The sequence below is a fragment of the Astyanax mexicanus genome, chromosome 6 (assembly GCF_023375975.1).
Source record: "Astyanax mexicanus isolate ESR-SI-001 chromosome 6, AstMex3_surface, whole genome shotgun sequence".
NCBI lineage: Eukaryota > Metazoa > Chordata > Actinopteri > Characiformes > Acestrorhamphidae > Astyanax > Astyanax mexicanus.
This window is the reverse complement of record NC_064413.1, coordinates 8,522,847-8,538,871: the sequence shown is the minus strand read 5'-3', so window position 1 is coordinate 8,538,871 and position 16,025 is coordinate 8,522,847. Positions and strand designations below refer to the sequence as shown.

At 41.3% G+C, this 16,025-nt stretch overlaps 1 protein-coding gene across 4 annotated transcripts in view; it reads right to left on the bottom strand.

Annotated features, from left to right (window-relative positions):
- Positions 1-16,025, bottom strand: part of nbeal2 (neurobeachin-like 2) — a 115,367-nt gene that overhangs the window by 81,537 nt on the left and 17,805 nt on the right. The window contains exon 1 of one of the 4 annotated variants that reach the window (XM_049480201.1): positions 2,952-3,146. The exons of the other annotated variants lie outside the window; for them this stretch is intronic. Coding sequence (XP_049336158.1) covers positions 2,952-2,981 — 30 coding nt within the window. The 5' untranslated portion in view covers positions 2,982-3,146. Of the gene's footprint in view, positions 1-2,951; positions 3,147-16,025 lie in introns of those variants that run through there. 4 annotated transcript variants of the gene reach the window in all.

The window sequence follows — 16,025 nt, the reverse complement described above, 5'->3', positions numbered from 1 at the left end:
TAGCACTAACCACATCTTAACCAGCTTAGCTGAGTTTAGCTTAGCTTAGCTTAGCTTTTTTGTTGTACAAAACAAGTGTACAAAACATTTATATTTATACTAAATAAAACTTGAATATTTATTTTGTTGTAGTAGTACATTCAAAATATTTATTATATTGGTAAGAATATCGTTATCACAAAAATACCCTAAAATATATTGTGATGCTATATTATGGCCATATCGTCCACCCCTATCACACACAGGCATCTCTAATGTGAAGATTACATTACATTACAAGATCTAACTCCATGACTCTTTAGCTTCAGCCAGTGATGCTCAATCAGAGATACAGCAGAAGAGAGAACTTTCTTGTTTGTTTGTCGCACACAAAACTTTATCTGAGGACAATCTGAGAGTTAGGTCTTATCTGCTGGTAGAATCATCGATATAATCAGTATCGCAGTTCCCTGCAGCACTCTGCAGCACATGCACACAGCAGCACTAACAGGGCATTTACTCAGCACAGCACCCGTCTGCCAAATGAAGAACCATCAAGAGCATGTGACCATCACTCAGACGTTCAGCATGTTCTGGAAAAACATTGGTGAACTTGGGCTGAGACGGCACGCTGCAGCCCGGAGAGCCACAGCGTTTACAGAGGAAGTCGAGGCATCACCACAAAACAGTCAAAAGGCTTCTTTACACACCGTCCTAGCAAAACAACCTGTCTGAAGACAACAACAACACTGTTATGAACCTATTATTACAGCCTCTGCAGCCTTAATGCAAACTAGACGACCTATTATTAAAACGACGTAAAAGTGTACATTTAGTGCAATAATAAACCTATGATTGTTAATAAATTGATAATAAATTGAATAAATTGATTATACATTTATGAGATATACATATTATTAAAGTAGCAATGCTAAGATAAATTTATGATTAGAATAGTACTACTGACATACATACAGTAATAAAGTCACAATGCTGAGGTAAATTCAAGAGTAGAATAGCACTGCTGAGGTAAATGTTTGATTAGAATAGCATCGCTATGGTAACTGCAAGATTAGAACAGTACTACTAGGGTTAATGTTTGATTAGGGTTAATGTCTCTGCTTAGGTAAATTCATTATTAAAATAGCACTGCTGGAGTAAATTTATGATTAAAATAACACTGCTGAAGTAAATTTATGATTAGAATAGCACTGCTCATGTACATTTATGATTAAAGAGTCACAGCTGAGATAAATTGTTTGGCTTCAGTTTTGGCCAAAAATGAATTATGTTGCATCTCTAATGTTTAGACATAAACATTATATCTCATTATATAAGTTCTTAAAATCTGGCACTACCAACATATTTAAATGTGTCAAAATCAAAATAAAAGTGTATTGATCTACATAAGAGAACGCAGAAAAAACACTATGATGAACAAATGCTTACAGCCTAAATTCAGCACCCAGAAACCACAAGTGAAAATGGTGTAAAATAGTTCTGACTTTCATAAATAAAGACCTGAGTAACAACAGATATAATACACATATAATATCATACAGCAGACTTTCCTCTATCTAACGAGCACAGTGGCATTGATTTGTTAAAAAAAAAAAAAAAAAACAGGAATTAATCCAGCTCGGAAAACAGTTTGCCTTGTGGCTAACAAGATTCAAGCCTACTGAGGCCTCCAGGTCAATAAAAAAGACTAGAGTAAACTATAGCTTTTACACCATAGCCTTTATTTGTAGTTTTTTTAGGTTCTTTCTGTTCCTGTCCTGTGTTCTCCTGACTTGTGTTCCTAGTTTCTAGTCCCTGTTTTGTTATCGTCTTGTCTGTGCCCTTGCCCTACTCTTCATTAGTGTTTCCAGCTTTATTGTTTTTTACCCCATTTCCTTGTTACCTTCTCCAGGTGTTTCTAGTCTGACTGTGTATATAGAGCCCCTTTGTTTCAGTAGTCCTTGTCAGGTCTTTTGTATGCTTTGTGTGCTCTTTTTCAGGTCTGTTGGGTTTTCGTGCTTCTTTCCTGTTCTTGGTTGTTCTTTGTTTCTTGTTTTCAAAGTAATGTAAAATCAGTTTTGTCTTCTTAGTTTAGTATTCTTAGTCTATTTTTCTTAGTTTAATTATCCTTGTCTTATTTTAATAGTCTTCTTTATTCTGGTTTTATGTTTACGTACCTGTGTTTGCTTTCTGTTTTGCTTTTGGTTTATTCTTGTTTATTTAAATAAATCGTATTTTTAAATTTTATTCTCATGCCTCGTCATTCGTGACAATAGCCATAATCTACACATCATATCAAACCACAGAATTTACTAATCTGACCCGAGCAGTGCAGCACAGTGCTCTCCAATGTGGCTAATCCACTGTTGTAGGCATCATAATAAAAGTCCTAAATAAAAGCCAGATAATATTAATTAAAAAACATTTTATTTTATGTGGGCTCATTAAAAATTTTTTAAGGATTTAGTATATAATATTTGGATCAAATTAGGTCTAAATAAGTGTCTAAATTTTAATCAGGGCTGGTATATTTAATTTTTACAGAGCAACACATTAAAGCTATTAAAATAAATGTAATGTAATGTTGTTGTATTTAAGAAATATTTGAGTAGCCTAGAATCTCCTGCAAATCAATACAATTTATCTAATACATTTATCATTTTTTAGGCAAACCCTTGCTCTAGTGCATCTGTATCTGATATTGACCGATGTTATTAATGCTAAGCATCAAAGGGCAGAACATAATGGACAACTGTAGCCTGGCAATGCCAGTGTGTGTATCGACCAGAATTAGGAAATATATTGTGATACAAATTTTGGTCATATCATCCAGCACTAACCCAAAGTAATGTGAAGTTCAGCATGTGAGGAATGGACGTTGAGAAGATTGTTGAGAATGTCTGTTAAGGTTAATATAATAGCACCCTTTACACCACCAACCAAAGAAAACAGAAGCAATAGGACAACATTACCAGTAGGCGATCAGTTGGGGGCCAGTCCATGTCTCATGGCAGGTGAGAAAACGTTGGGATGGTTTCTCCCACTTCAAGACAAGAACCGACCGTCCACGGTTGGAACTCTCACAACCATGTACACTTCAGCGCCTCGTCCAGTTGTGCTCATGCTAACTCTCTATAACGCTCTCTTTCTCTCTCTCTCTGCTTCTGTCAAACAACCAGGAAATGCCAAGTCACTTTAAGCGAAGCACATTTCCTCTCATCATCACCGCTTCCTTTTCTGCCACTGGTGTCGTCTCATTGGTGGCCATCCAGGAGCTTACATGTTTACATGCAGTCATGGAACTAGTAGGTCTGAATTTATGTGACACGAGAATCAAAGGCTGCAAGGATTTCAATATATATATATATATATATAAAAAAGACATTTGAATCTGTGTGGAGGCCAATTCTCAAAAACTTCTCATCTTCCAATCTACTAATATCTATCATGACAACCAATGGCAGGCAATGAGGCATCTTGGAGCAGCCTATCTGAGTAAAGAGGGTGGTGAAGGGAGGTCTTAAACTATTGCCACACCCACACTTAATAAACAACTGGGCTTTTTCCAGAGTAAAATTCAGAGGGATCTATTTTTGAGACTAATTCAAAGTACAAATAATAGAGTCCAAGTAAAAATATGAGTACAATTACGATCAAGCCCAATTACAAATACTACTAGTCCAAAACAAATCCAAGTTCACTGTTGTATCCAAGTATATATTTATACAGTATATAAATATAGTTTACAGAGTTTATAGATAGTTACAGTATATAGTTTATAGAGTTATTAAAGCAGATAGTATTAATACCTAATAGATGTGATTATATTAGCAATGTAAACACTAGCAATATATAATTTTAGACTAAGTGTGTTTACTAACATCACACTATTTACAGGTATCATGGTGTTACGAGGTACATTTAGGCTACGTTCACATTACAGGCCACATTTTTCAAATACAATATTTTCTCATATCGAATTTGGCTATCCATAAATGGGTTTCACATTCACAATGGTAAGTGAATGATATCTGTATGTAATGTGAACGATTCTGTCCCTGAAACACCTCACATGCGCACATTGATACGTGTATAAACATCGGCTTCTTCACCAACAATTTGAGCATATTTGCAAGAAGACTTGTAGCTTTATAAAGGGAAATGAATGAGTTAGCAGCTCATATGTGGAGCATCTTTTGCTGGAGTGGAGAGTAAACAGCTGGTCTGAAGTACATGCTCAGGTCGAGGAGGTGAAAAAAGGACAGGTGGTTTGCTTTTGCTGTTTTTGCAGCTATAGGTGCACAGCTGCACCAAGAGATGTGTGTGTGGGTACGATAGAGAAGCACGTAGTGCTAATGCTAATGCGTAAAAGCAAACGGACACATGAATTCCGATTTGACCGTTCACATTCATGTCGCATGTCCATGGACTGGATACATATCCAATTTAGGACCACATATGAAAGTGACTCAAATCTAATAAAAAAAATCAGATTTGGCTCGTTCACACAGCCATAAAAAAATCGGATCTGAGCCACATTGAGCAAAAATTTGATTTGAGTCACTTCAGCCTGGTCTTAGTTTACATACATATGTAGGTACTATCTGCATAGAGTGTATAGAGTAATTTAACTATATATGTATTTAGTGTGTGTGTGCTAATGCATAGGGTGTGTGTGATGCGTCAGTGCAATGGTGTTGCAGAAGTGACTGTAGTCAGTGCATGTTGCATGTTGTGTGTTGCATGTCGCTCCTGCTTGATACTCTCTGCTTACTATTGCCACCGGCTAGCCCTCCTAGTGGGGGTGAAAAAGAGGAGCCGAGTGTGTAAGTCTCCTCCTGCTGGTACACAGCCTCTCCACCACCAGGACTCTTACAGTGCCTCCCCGTGGCCACGCACGGTAACTGGGTCCGCGAGGGTCCAGGCCAAACTGTAAGGGATCTCGGAGCAGCAGTGGGCCCCAGAGGCATGACACGCAGGCCCACATGGCATGTGGAACACGCCCTGGTGTCTGCCAACCACTGTCCCAGCTATGGGATAAATAGTATGGGCAGATGGGGCTCATAGCCTTGGTATGGCAACCCGTCTAGGAGGAGGATACTCTACTTTTTTTTAAATCCGGGACTGTGAGGAGTTGCGCCCCACAGTTCGCTAATAGCATAGTAAAGCCAACCATGGAGAACACAGTTATCCCAAATCCTATACTTCCAGTGGCGGGAGTCCACAGGAATACCGCGGCGGATGGGGGTGCTGGTCCTCCTTTTGGAGGACAGCATGACGACAGGACCTCAAACCCTGGGTCTGGCCCAGGGAGGGTCCTGCCCGACTACAGCACTCCGCCCAATGCACTCATGCGCTGTCGGAGACCATTGGTTATGGGAACCTTCAACGCATGCACAGCGAGAGAAGAGGCGAGGTTGATAGAGCTAGCACATTGTGTTGAGGAACGAGGAGTGGAGATCCTGGGCATTCAAGAACACAGGAGAGTGCACACTGAAGACCCGATTGCCTACAACAGAGTGGAGAGATGCATGTTCATCTCTGCATCTGCATGGAGGAACGAGGCCCAGGCCGCGACAGGCGGTGTTGGGTTAATGCTGGGATCCCGGGCGCGTAAGGCTCTTCGTCGGGTTTACCACCACACCGACAGAATCCTAAGCGCAGAGTTCTCGGGCAACCCAGCAACAACGGTCATAGTCGTGTACTCACCCACCAATGTGACATCCTATGACGAGGTGGAAAAGTTCTTTGAGGACCTTGCAACAGCGGTCCGAAACGCCCCAGTTCACAACTTCCTGGCCATCCTTGGGGACTTCAATGCAAGACTGGGACCAGAGGACGTACCCTTCCCCTACCACGACTCTACAAACCGTAACGGTTGCTACCTCGCTGCCTTCCTTACAGAGCATGAGCTCCTGGCAGCAAACACCATCTTCCGGAAGAGAGCAGGAAAAAGATGGACCTTCCGAGACCGTGCCACAGGAGCACTACGGCAGCTAGATTACATCCTAGTGCGGAGGAAGTGGAGGAACTCCGTCATGAATGCTGAGCCATACAGTACATTTTGTTCAGTGGGCTCAGACCACCGCGTGGTCTCCATGAGAGTTCGCCTGAGCCTTAGGGTCTCCAAACCAAGTCCCAGGATCCGATACAACTGGAGAGCCTTCTCAAGTGACCCTGGCCTTCAAACCAGATACACAGAGGAGGTGAGGAGACAATTCCTCCAGCTGGACAGGGAGGCGGATCCTAGTAGCGAGTACAAGAGATTCATATCTGCGAATGAGGAGGCGACCAGGCTGTGGGTACCCAAGATGGAGAGAGTCCGAACCTCCATGCGATCAAAACACCCAGAAGTCGTAGTAGCACGAAGCAGGGTGGAGGAAGCCCGCCTCAGCTTTGAGCGGGAGCCAACGGCAGAGAGTCGTGGGGAGCTGAATGAGGCCAAACAGTTCCTTTTCAGAACTTATGACACCATCAGAGGGGAGGAACTGATGGAGAGAGTGCGGAGGGTACAGGAGGCGCAAGGTTGTCAACAGTATGGGGAGGCTTGGAGGGTCATCAACGAGATGACAGGGCGGAAGAGGACCAAGAAGGGACAGGTGGAGGGACACACCCCAGAGGAGAGGGTGACAACCTGGACCACCCACTTCCAAAGGCTGCTAGGAGAACCATCAGAAGCAACTGAGGAAGAAGTACAATCAGTCCTCCCAAACCTTAACAGCAATGACGGCCCCTTCACACTCGGAGAGCTTGCCAGGGCAAAAACCACCGTAAAAGCAGGAAAGAGTGCTGGTCCGGATGGTATACCCCCAGAGGTGCTGAGGAACTGCGACATGGATGACATCATTTTAGAGTTTTGCAACCTTGCCCTGCTGCACAATCGGCTGCCTGATACGTGGTCTTTATCAAACATCGTGCCAGTGCCTAAGTCTGGAGACCTATCGAAGCCGGACAACTATCGGGGCATCAGCCTGACATGCACTATTGCAAAAGTTTACAACCGTATGATCCTAAACAGGGTCCGGCAGGCAATTGACCCTCTTCTGAGGAAGAACCAGAACGGGTTTCGAGAGAGACGCACCACTACATCCCAGATCCTGGCACTAAGGAGAATGATTGAGGAGGTGAAAAAGAACAACCTGACAGCAGTACTATGCTTTATGGACTTCAAAAAGGCATTTGACTCAATACATCGAGGCATGATGGTGAAGATCCTCAAGGCATACAGTATTCCCCCAAATCTACTCCGAGCAATAGAGTCCATGTATGCAGGAACAAGGGCCAAGGTGGTGACCCCAGACGGCAACAGCGAGGAATTTGACATCCTGGCTGGAGTTATGCAGGGGGACACACTGGCCCCCTTCCTCTTCATCATAGTACTCGATTATGCGCTCAGGAAGGCAATTAATGGGAGGGAACAGGAACTTGGCTTCACACTATCTCCAAGGAAGTCAAGTCGATACCCCGCAGTGGTCCTCACAGACCTTGACTTTGCGGATGACATCAGTTTGCTCTCTGACAACGTGGAGCAAGCACAAATTCTACTGAGCAGAGTAGAACTAGAGTGCGCTAAGGTTGGCCTCAGGTTAAACGCGAAGAAAACTGAGGTCATTACCTACAACATCCCGCCTGAACATCTGCCTCTGACTACAGCAGGAGGCACTGTGCTGAATGAAGTTGATGACTTCAAGTACCTGGGCTCATGGGTCAATTCAACTGAGCAAGACCTAAAAGTAAGGAAGGCACTTGCATGGAGGGCTCTGAACGGTATGGCCAGTGTATGGAACTCCAGTCTCCCTCATCAAATAAAACTGAGCTTCTTCTATGCAACAGTAGAGTCTGTTCTCCTCTATGGCAGCGAATGCTGGACACTTAAGCCAACTCTGGAGAAGTCCCTTGATGGGTGTTACACCAGGATGCTGCGTGCAGTACTTAACATCTGCAATGATGCACATGTAACCAACCAAACCCTGTACGAGGAAATACCAAGAGTGAGCGAGAAAATTGCGGTAAGGCGAATGAGACTTGCAGGACACTGCCATAGGCACCAGGAATTGCCCGCCAGCAAACTGGTGCTATGCGAACCGACACATGGGAGCCGCTCAAGAGGACGTCCCACACTAACCTATGTGGACGTACTCAAGAAGGACGCAGAAGCCCAGAGTACCAGTGAATTGAAAAGATGTATGGGGAATCGGGATGACTGGAAGAAACGATGGAAGGCTCGTCTGAGGACGACCTAGAGTATTTAGTGCAAATAAAATCTGCTTACTTGGAATACAGAATACTGATATAAAAAGAGGCACATCCATAACAAAGGCTCTTGGGTCTAAAACATATACTTTTGATACTAAGGAAAGTAGTCTGAGTACAAATGCTCTTAAGTCCCAAATATTGCAGCACTAGTTAAGATTAGTACACATTTAGATGTCTTGTTAGTGTTTAGAATACAGCAGGAACATAGCATACCACTTTTTTGTTACAGTACTACAGTACAGTACCAGCTGTAGCGGCAGTTTGTTCATCCCTGAACATTCACAGTAAGCAGATCACTGATCAGTGGCTTGGGAATCGTGGGAAATCTATAGATGAATTAACATGGCCTACAGCAGGCATTAGTGAGAGGTGTAAATGTGGTGTAAATGGGCACGCTCTGACCGGTCCCTGCTCTCTATCCCCTCCCCCTGTTCTACAATCACCCAGAGTGCTGCAGTCAGGGAGAGGCTTTGGGCTGTCAGTCGGTACCGAGTCGGACCGGATTGATCCGTTAAGTGACTGAACGCAGGCCCAGGCTACAGATAGCGGCTTAAGCCTGCCAGCCATAAAATCAACTCTAATGAATTTTCCATTTTAACTAAGTGAGCAAAAAGCTAACCCGGCCAGTCTAATCCCTGCACACACACACACACATTCTGAAACACACACAAAACTGCATGAAGTCCCATTAATAGCATCATGTAAAAGATTTCCCAATTATAATAATTTCTACACAAACCCTGAACTTTTAATTTATGAACAGGAGCTCTGTTCTGATTGGCTGCCTCACTCAAAAAGTAGGCCAGGCTAAAACACTTCTTAAAACTTCAGCATGAATGGGTGGGGCTAAACTGCTGTAGGCTGAAAGGGAGGAGCTAAATCTGTTATAGGCTGAATGTGAAGAGCTAAACTGCTGTAGGCTAAATGTGAGGAGCTAAACTGCTGTAGGCTAAATGTGAGGAGCTAAACTGTTGTAGGGTAAATGTGAGGAGCTAAACTGCTATAGGCTGAATGTGTGGAGCTCAACAGTTGTAGGTTGAATGTGAAGAGGGATCTCAGACAAGTTGCTGTCATGGTTTAGATCTTACCTCACTGGGCGCTCGCTCAAGGTGTCGTGGCAAGGACAGCTGTCCTCAGCCCACTCCCTATCCACTGGAGTTCCCCAGGGTTCGGTACTGGGACCCCTTCTCTTCTCAATATACACCACCTCTCTAGGTCAGGTTATCCGCTCACATGGCTTTTCCTACCATTGCTTTGCTGATGAGCCCCAGCTCTATCTGTCATTCTCACCTGATATCGCAGTGTCTCTCTGACATATCCTCATGGATGAAGGAGCATCACCTTCAACTGAACCTCTCAAAGTCTGAATTTCTGGTTCTACCAGCGAAACCATCTTTTCAACACAACCTCTCTATAAGCATCGGCTCTCTCTCTCTCTCACCAACAAAGGTTGCTAGGAACCTGGGTGTTCTAGTTGATGACCAGCTCTTCTTCACGCACCATGTGGCCTCGGTTGCTCGATCCTGCCGCTTCGCGCTTTATAACATCAGAAAAATTTGACCGTTTCTAACATAACAGGCCACCCAACTCCTGGTACAAGCAGTCGTCATCTCACGCCTCGACTACTGCAATGCCCTACTAACTGGCCTCCCGGCCTGCGTAGTAAAGCCACTCCAGATGATCCAGAATGCAGCAGCACGTCTGGTCTTCAACCAGCCAAAACGGGCACATGTCACCCCGCTGCTCATTGAGCTTCATTGGCTACCAGTTGATGCTCGCATCAAATTCAAAGCTCTTACAATCGCCTACAAGGTGATGACAGAACAGCTCCTTCCCAACTGCATTCACTCCTGAAGGCTCCTCCAATGAACGTCGCCTCTCTTTACCAAACATTCACACAAAGCAATCCAGACTGTTCTCATACAGAGTTCCCCAATGGTGGAACAAACTACCTTCCACTACCAGATCAGGAGAATCTCTCGCTATCTTTAAGAAACTCCTGCAGGACGGAGCTCTTCAAAGAGCACCTACTCTCCTAACACCTCTAACTAACTACCTTCCACTACCAGATCAGGAGAATCTCTCACTATCTTTAATAAACTCCCAAAGACAGAGCTCTTTAAAAAGCACTTACTCTCCTAACACCTCTAACACACTAACTACTTCTAACCTAATTTCCTTCTTCCCTTCCTTCACTACTCTATCCTATTATTCCATTTGACCTCCTTTAGGTCCTATCTAAAGATGTTTTTTACCTTTAACTTCTATTACTTTTGTACTTCGCTATTGTATTGGACAAAAGCGTCTGCTAAATGTAATGTAATGTACTGTAATGTAAAAGAGGTAAACTGCTGTAGATTGAATGAAAATATCTAACTACTGTTGTAGTGCTGTTGTTTTAGTTGTTTTAACAGCTCATGAAGGCTGAAGTTGTATTTAGGCCACCTGCTGATTCGTTAGGAGTGGTATTAAAAGCCCACTTCCCTAAATGTGTAATCCAGAACGCCAGCAACCGCGTCGACCTGGTGGGGTCAAAATTCATCAGAAGATAACAGGAAATGAAAAGTCACATTCATATTCAGATATCAGAAGTGAAACGCATGAAAAATTCTGGTACCAAGATCCATACTTTCATACTGACATTTATTTATTATATTTCAACTTCTTTAATCTTCCTTTTTTAATCTTGATTCATGCAGTGCGAATTAATATACATAAGAAAGGTTTGCGGAATTACCTGCAATTCTGTGTTTTACCACCCGCCCTCTTTCTTGTGCCAATCTAATGCTAATATTCCTTAAAAAGACTCTTAAAAACTGAAATGCACCCAGTAATATGCTTCAGGAAAAATATTTGTAGTTGTTTGTTCACAGTCTCTCATGGTGACAGTTTGAGAATGAGATGTTGGCTGGTAAATAAATGTGTTGTGAGAGAATAATTATTACATTTGATCTTTTTTGGTTCCAATTATAAAAAAGGTAGTGAAAAATTACCGTTTGGGTATCGATACCAAATTCAAGGTACCATACTGGTATCAGTATCGAAAATACATTTTCAAAAATACTTCTCAAATACATTAAGAAGACAAGAAACTCAAGTAATTAACTTTTGAGTTAGCACAAGTTCAGCACAGCTGTTAACTGAAAGACATCCCAGGTGACTCTACCTCAAAAAGCTGACTGAGAAGACAAATAAAGAAACTTAAAAAAAATAAAAAATAAAATATAAAACATATTCTGGTTTGTTCAGCATGTTTTTGTTTACTAAATTCTATATGTTTTTCTTTACAATTTGACTTCATTTTTAATCTACAATGCATAACATTTTAAAATAATAAAAAAAAAACTGAATTTAAGGTGTGAAATCGAGTGAAATCACAGTAAAATCTATAGAATTTACTGTTTCACTGAATAATTTCCAAAAGATTCATAAACTGAATCATCATCCACAGATTACCGTTGTTAAATCCAGCCCTGGCCAAACTCAATCTGAATGTAAATTGTGCCTGGTAGGAGTGCGTGTGTGTGTGTGTGTTTGAGATTCAGGCGAGCGCCAGTCTCAGCAGCAGCTGAACGGAAACAAAGAGTGTTTCAGCAGCTTTACGAGCGAACGCTGACCTCCCGCTCTTATCAGTCATTCAAAACCTCATTACAAGCAAATACACACACAGGAGCACAGCTTATCACACACTGCTACCATTCCAAGAGTGTGTGTGTGTGTGTGTGTAAACCTGTATCACATTCTGGTGGTGTTCACTTAAAGGAGCAACTAAGTAAAAAAATCAAAGCTTTATAATTCAGAGCACAGATTCAGTTGATCGGCCCAGACGCGTTTGGTATCTGACGTGCTAGGCTAAGGTGCAAATGCTGTGCTACCTTTACTCTAGAAGTTTAAACTTAAACAAAAAATCAAATAAAACAATAATAATTAGGGCTGGGTATCGTTTTAAATCTTCGATAGCGGTACTGGTACTTTGACATTGGTACTGATACTTATTACTAAATTACTAAAATATTCTAAATTGTAACCAAAAATTACAAAAAAAAAACAATAATTATTCTCACACAACGTATTTATTTAACAGCTGACATGAGTAATCTCATTCTTATACTATCAGCAGGAAGAGACTCCATCTTTCTGGATCTTGTTGAAACAAACAGTGAGTATGTTTGTGGCGCTTTATTATTTTTTAATTTAAAAAAATATATTTTTAATAATAAGTTTTTATTTCATTTCAGAGTTCTTTTTTAAAATATCAACATTACATTGGCAAAATTAAATTAATTGTATTAGAGGTGTCAATCACTTAAAAAATCATTATATTGATAATTCTTTTTTAATGCTGCAAGTTTCCTGTATTTTTAAGAGGGGGCAGTAATAACAGTGTAGTGTGGTTTAGGTCTGGCAGACTAAAGCTTTTTAAAGACAGCGAAAGTTAGTGAGAGACAGCACAAGCAAACACACAAACAGAGGGAGAGACAGTGTGAGTGAGAGAAAGACATCCCTAGTTAGCAAGAGAGAGAGAGAGGGAGAGAGAAAGCAAGTGCGAGAAAGACCACGCGAGTTTGCGAGAGACAGAAAGAGGGAGAGACAGCGTGAGTAAGAGAAAGACAGCACAAGTTAGCGAGAGACAGAGAGAGGGAGGGACAGCAAGAGTGAGAGAAAGACAGCGCGAGTTAGCAAAGGACAATGCGAATTAGCAAGAGACAGCACAAATTAGCGAAAGACAGCGCAAGTTTGCGAGAAACAGCACGAGAGCGAGAAAGACAGCATGCGGTAGCAAGAGACAGAGAGAGGGAGAGACAGCACGAGAGAGAAAAAGACAGCACAAGATAGTGAGAGTGTTACGCCCTCGCTATGTTTTCCTGTGTTTTCCCCGTTTCCTAGTGTGTTTCTCTAGTACTTTTCCATCACGTGTGTGTAATTTGTAGCTCCGCCCCTCGTTACCTGTTTCCCCAGGTGTTCAGTGTTTCATGTTACTATAAATAGCCCTCCTCTGCCACCTTGTCCTCCGTCGGTCTTTGCACCTTCCTCTGTCGTTTGTCTCGCCACGTTTGCTATTGTTTACTACGTCACGTTAATTTCTTAGTCACGTTATTTCTTTGTTTTGTATATTATTCACTTATTTATCCCTGTATATATCCCTAGCCCTGTTTTGTTATTATCTGTTTAGTTTAGCCACTTATCTGTTTAGCTTAGCTCTTTGTTGGTTTTCTTTGTTTGTTTGTGTACATATAACTTATATCTGTTATTCCCTTATTTGTTTACTTGTTTATTTGTTATTTATTAAAGTCTTGGTCTTACCCGCTTTAAATCCGCCTCCCGTCTCATCCCCGCGTTACAGAGAGACAGAGAGAGAGACAGCGTGAGAGCACCGCTGTAAAAACAACTGAGCCTACATTATCATTATGTGCTACAACATATTTAACTAAATTTGCTGAACCGAATAACCAATAAAAAATCTTGAAAATTATTAGGGGTGCCCAAACTTTTTCATCCCACTGCAAATTATCTATTCTTTACAAAATGCTGTCAGGTTTCTTCACCTGAACGCCTTCAATATAAACAAATCCTTTGTTATGGTACTTTCCCCTCAGCCACAGTGCTGCAGGTTTAGCAAGTTAGCAAGAGACAGAGAGAGGGAGAGCGAGTGAGAGAAAGACAGCACGAGTTAGCAAGAGACAGAGAGGGAGAGACAGTGCGAAATAGAGAAAGACAACGCAAGTTAGAGAGAGACAGCGCGAGTTAGAGAAAGACAACGCAAGTTAGTAATAGACAGCACAAGTTAGCAAGAGACAGCGTGAGTTATCGAGAGACAAAGAGACAGCAGGAGTGAGAGAAAGACAGCGTGAGTTAGCAAAGGACAATGCGAATTAGCAAGAGACAGCACAAATTAGCGAGAGACAGCGTGAGTTAGCGAGAGACAGCACGAGAGAGAGAAAGACAGCAAGTTAGCGAGAGACAGAGAGCGAGACAGCGCGAGAGCGAGCATTAGACTATCACTTCTGTAAAAACAACTAGGTCTGCTAGGACATATTTAACTAAAATTGCTGATCAGAATAACCAATAAAAAATCTTGAAAATTATTAGGGGTGCCCAAACTTTTTCATACCACTATAAATTATCTATTCTTTACAAAATGCTGTCAGGTTTCTTCACCTGAACGTATTCAGCCTTTGTTATGGTACTTTCCCCTCAGCCACAGTGCTGCAGGTTTAGTGTGCGGCTGCCTTTAGTCCAGTGTTTGTTAGCAGTGTTAGCCTAGCATTTCTCAATGTAAACTAAAGCAGCTGATCAGCTGTAATATTGGGGGCTGAGCTGAGCTTGTTCTGTTTCTCCACACAGAGAGCTTCTGTCTCATTAACCCGATTACCCATCACAGAGCTAATTACCAGAGCTAATTACAGCAGCTTCCGCAGCTGCATCCTCCACTGCACAACTCCGCTATCCTTCTCCACAACAATTACAACCAACTCCAACAGCTTCACACGCCTCAAACACTGCAGGGTTTAACAAACCATTAGCTAAAAAAGAAGATTAGCATAAAATAGCTGCATGTTCAAAACCATACAAATGAGATTTTCACTTAATTAGGTCTCAGACTGTAATGTAGGCTAACATGCTTTGGGAAAACCTGCATGAAAATGAAATGAAATGAAAAAGAATCAAGGCTGCTTTTAAGGGAATATATAGCAATTTTTTCAGACTATAAGGCACACTTAAAATCCTTTAATTTACCCAAAAATCGTCAGTGTGCCTTATAATCCAGTGAACCTTATGTATGAACATATACCAGAAAATAGATGTTTATTGATAGTGTGCCTTGTAATAGGGTACGCCTTATAGTGCAAAAATTAATGGTACATATATTGCTTTATGTTTTCAGGTGTTGCAAAGTGTTTGAAGTGATATCCCATGTTGATTTTATTTGTTTCATCTCTATATTTGATATCCTATGTAATTATTACTTGCTCTGTTTTTTTATCAAAACCTGTACACAAGCACACAACATACAAAGGGTCAAGATCTTGACAATTGTGGGACAAAATACGCAGAGAAAATCTATACCAGGTGGATGCTATGGTGTTTATATATAGTTGTTGGGGGTTTCCAGGTACTTTCTTTGAGGTGTTGCTAGGTCAGAGGAATTTACATAGGATTCGGTAAGGACCAGTTTGTAGACCCCAGACTGCTGAATAAATAAAAATGTACATCAAGCAAGAATGGAAAATAATTTTACCTACAAAGCCTCAATAATTACTGTCCTGCAGTTCCCAAATGCTTATTGAGTGTTGTCTTTTTTTTTAACAGCAGAGAGGCCTATGCCAGTTTTAGATTAGTCTGTGATCAGTCATTGGTTTGATTCATCAAATTTACAATATCTTATTTCAAAAGGTGGGCTTGATATAAGTGATTGAAAGTGATACAAGTGATCTGTAATACACCACATTAGGCACTAATGGTCAAATTTAAATAATTTAATTAAGATATAGATGTTATACCATCTAGTGGCTTTTTTTGGTAGCAGCAGTGTGCACTATTAAAACAGCAACATAACAAAATACAGAAACAGTCATGTACAAAATAATAGAACAATTAGAGCCTTAACAAACTGAACTCTATCTTACTATAACAATTAATTGTGAAAAATAAGGCTCGTTCCCTGAGAATGACAAGCTTTTTTCTTTAATAAAGATATATTATTAACTTTATCTGAGAGAAAGATGCTCCTTAAGGTACCAAAACTATTAACACATTTGAGGCTAGACAAAACAACTGTTATTTTTATA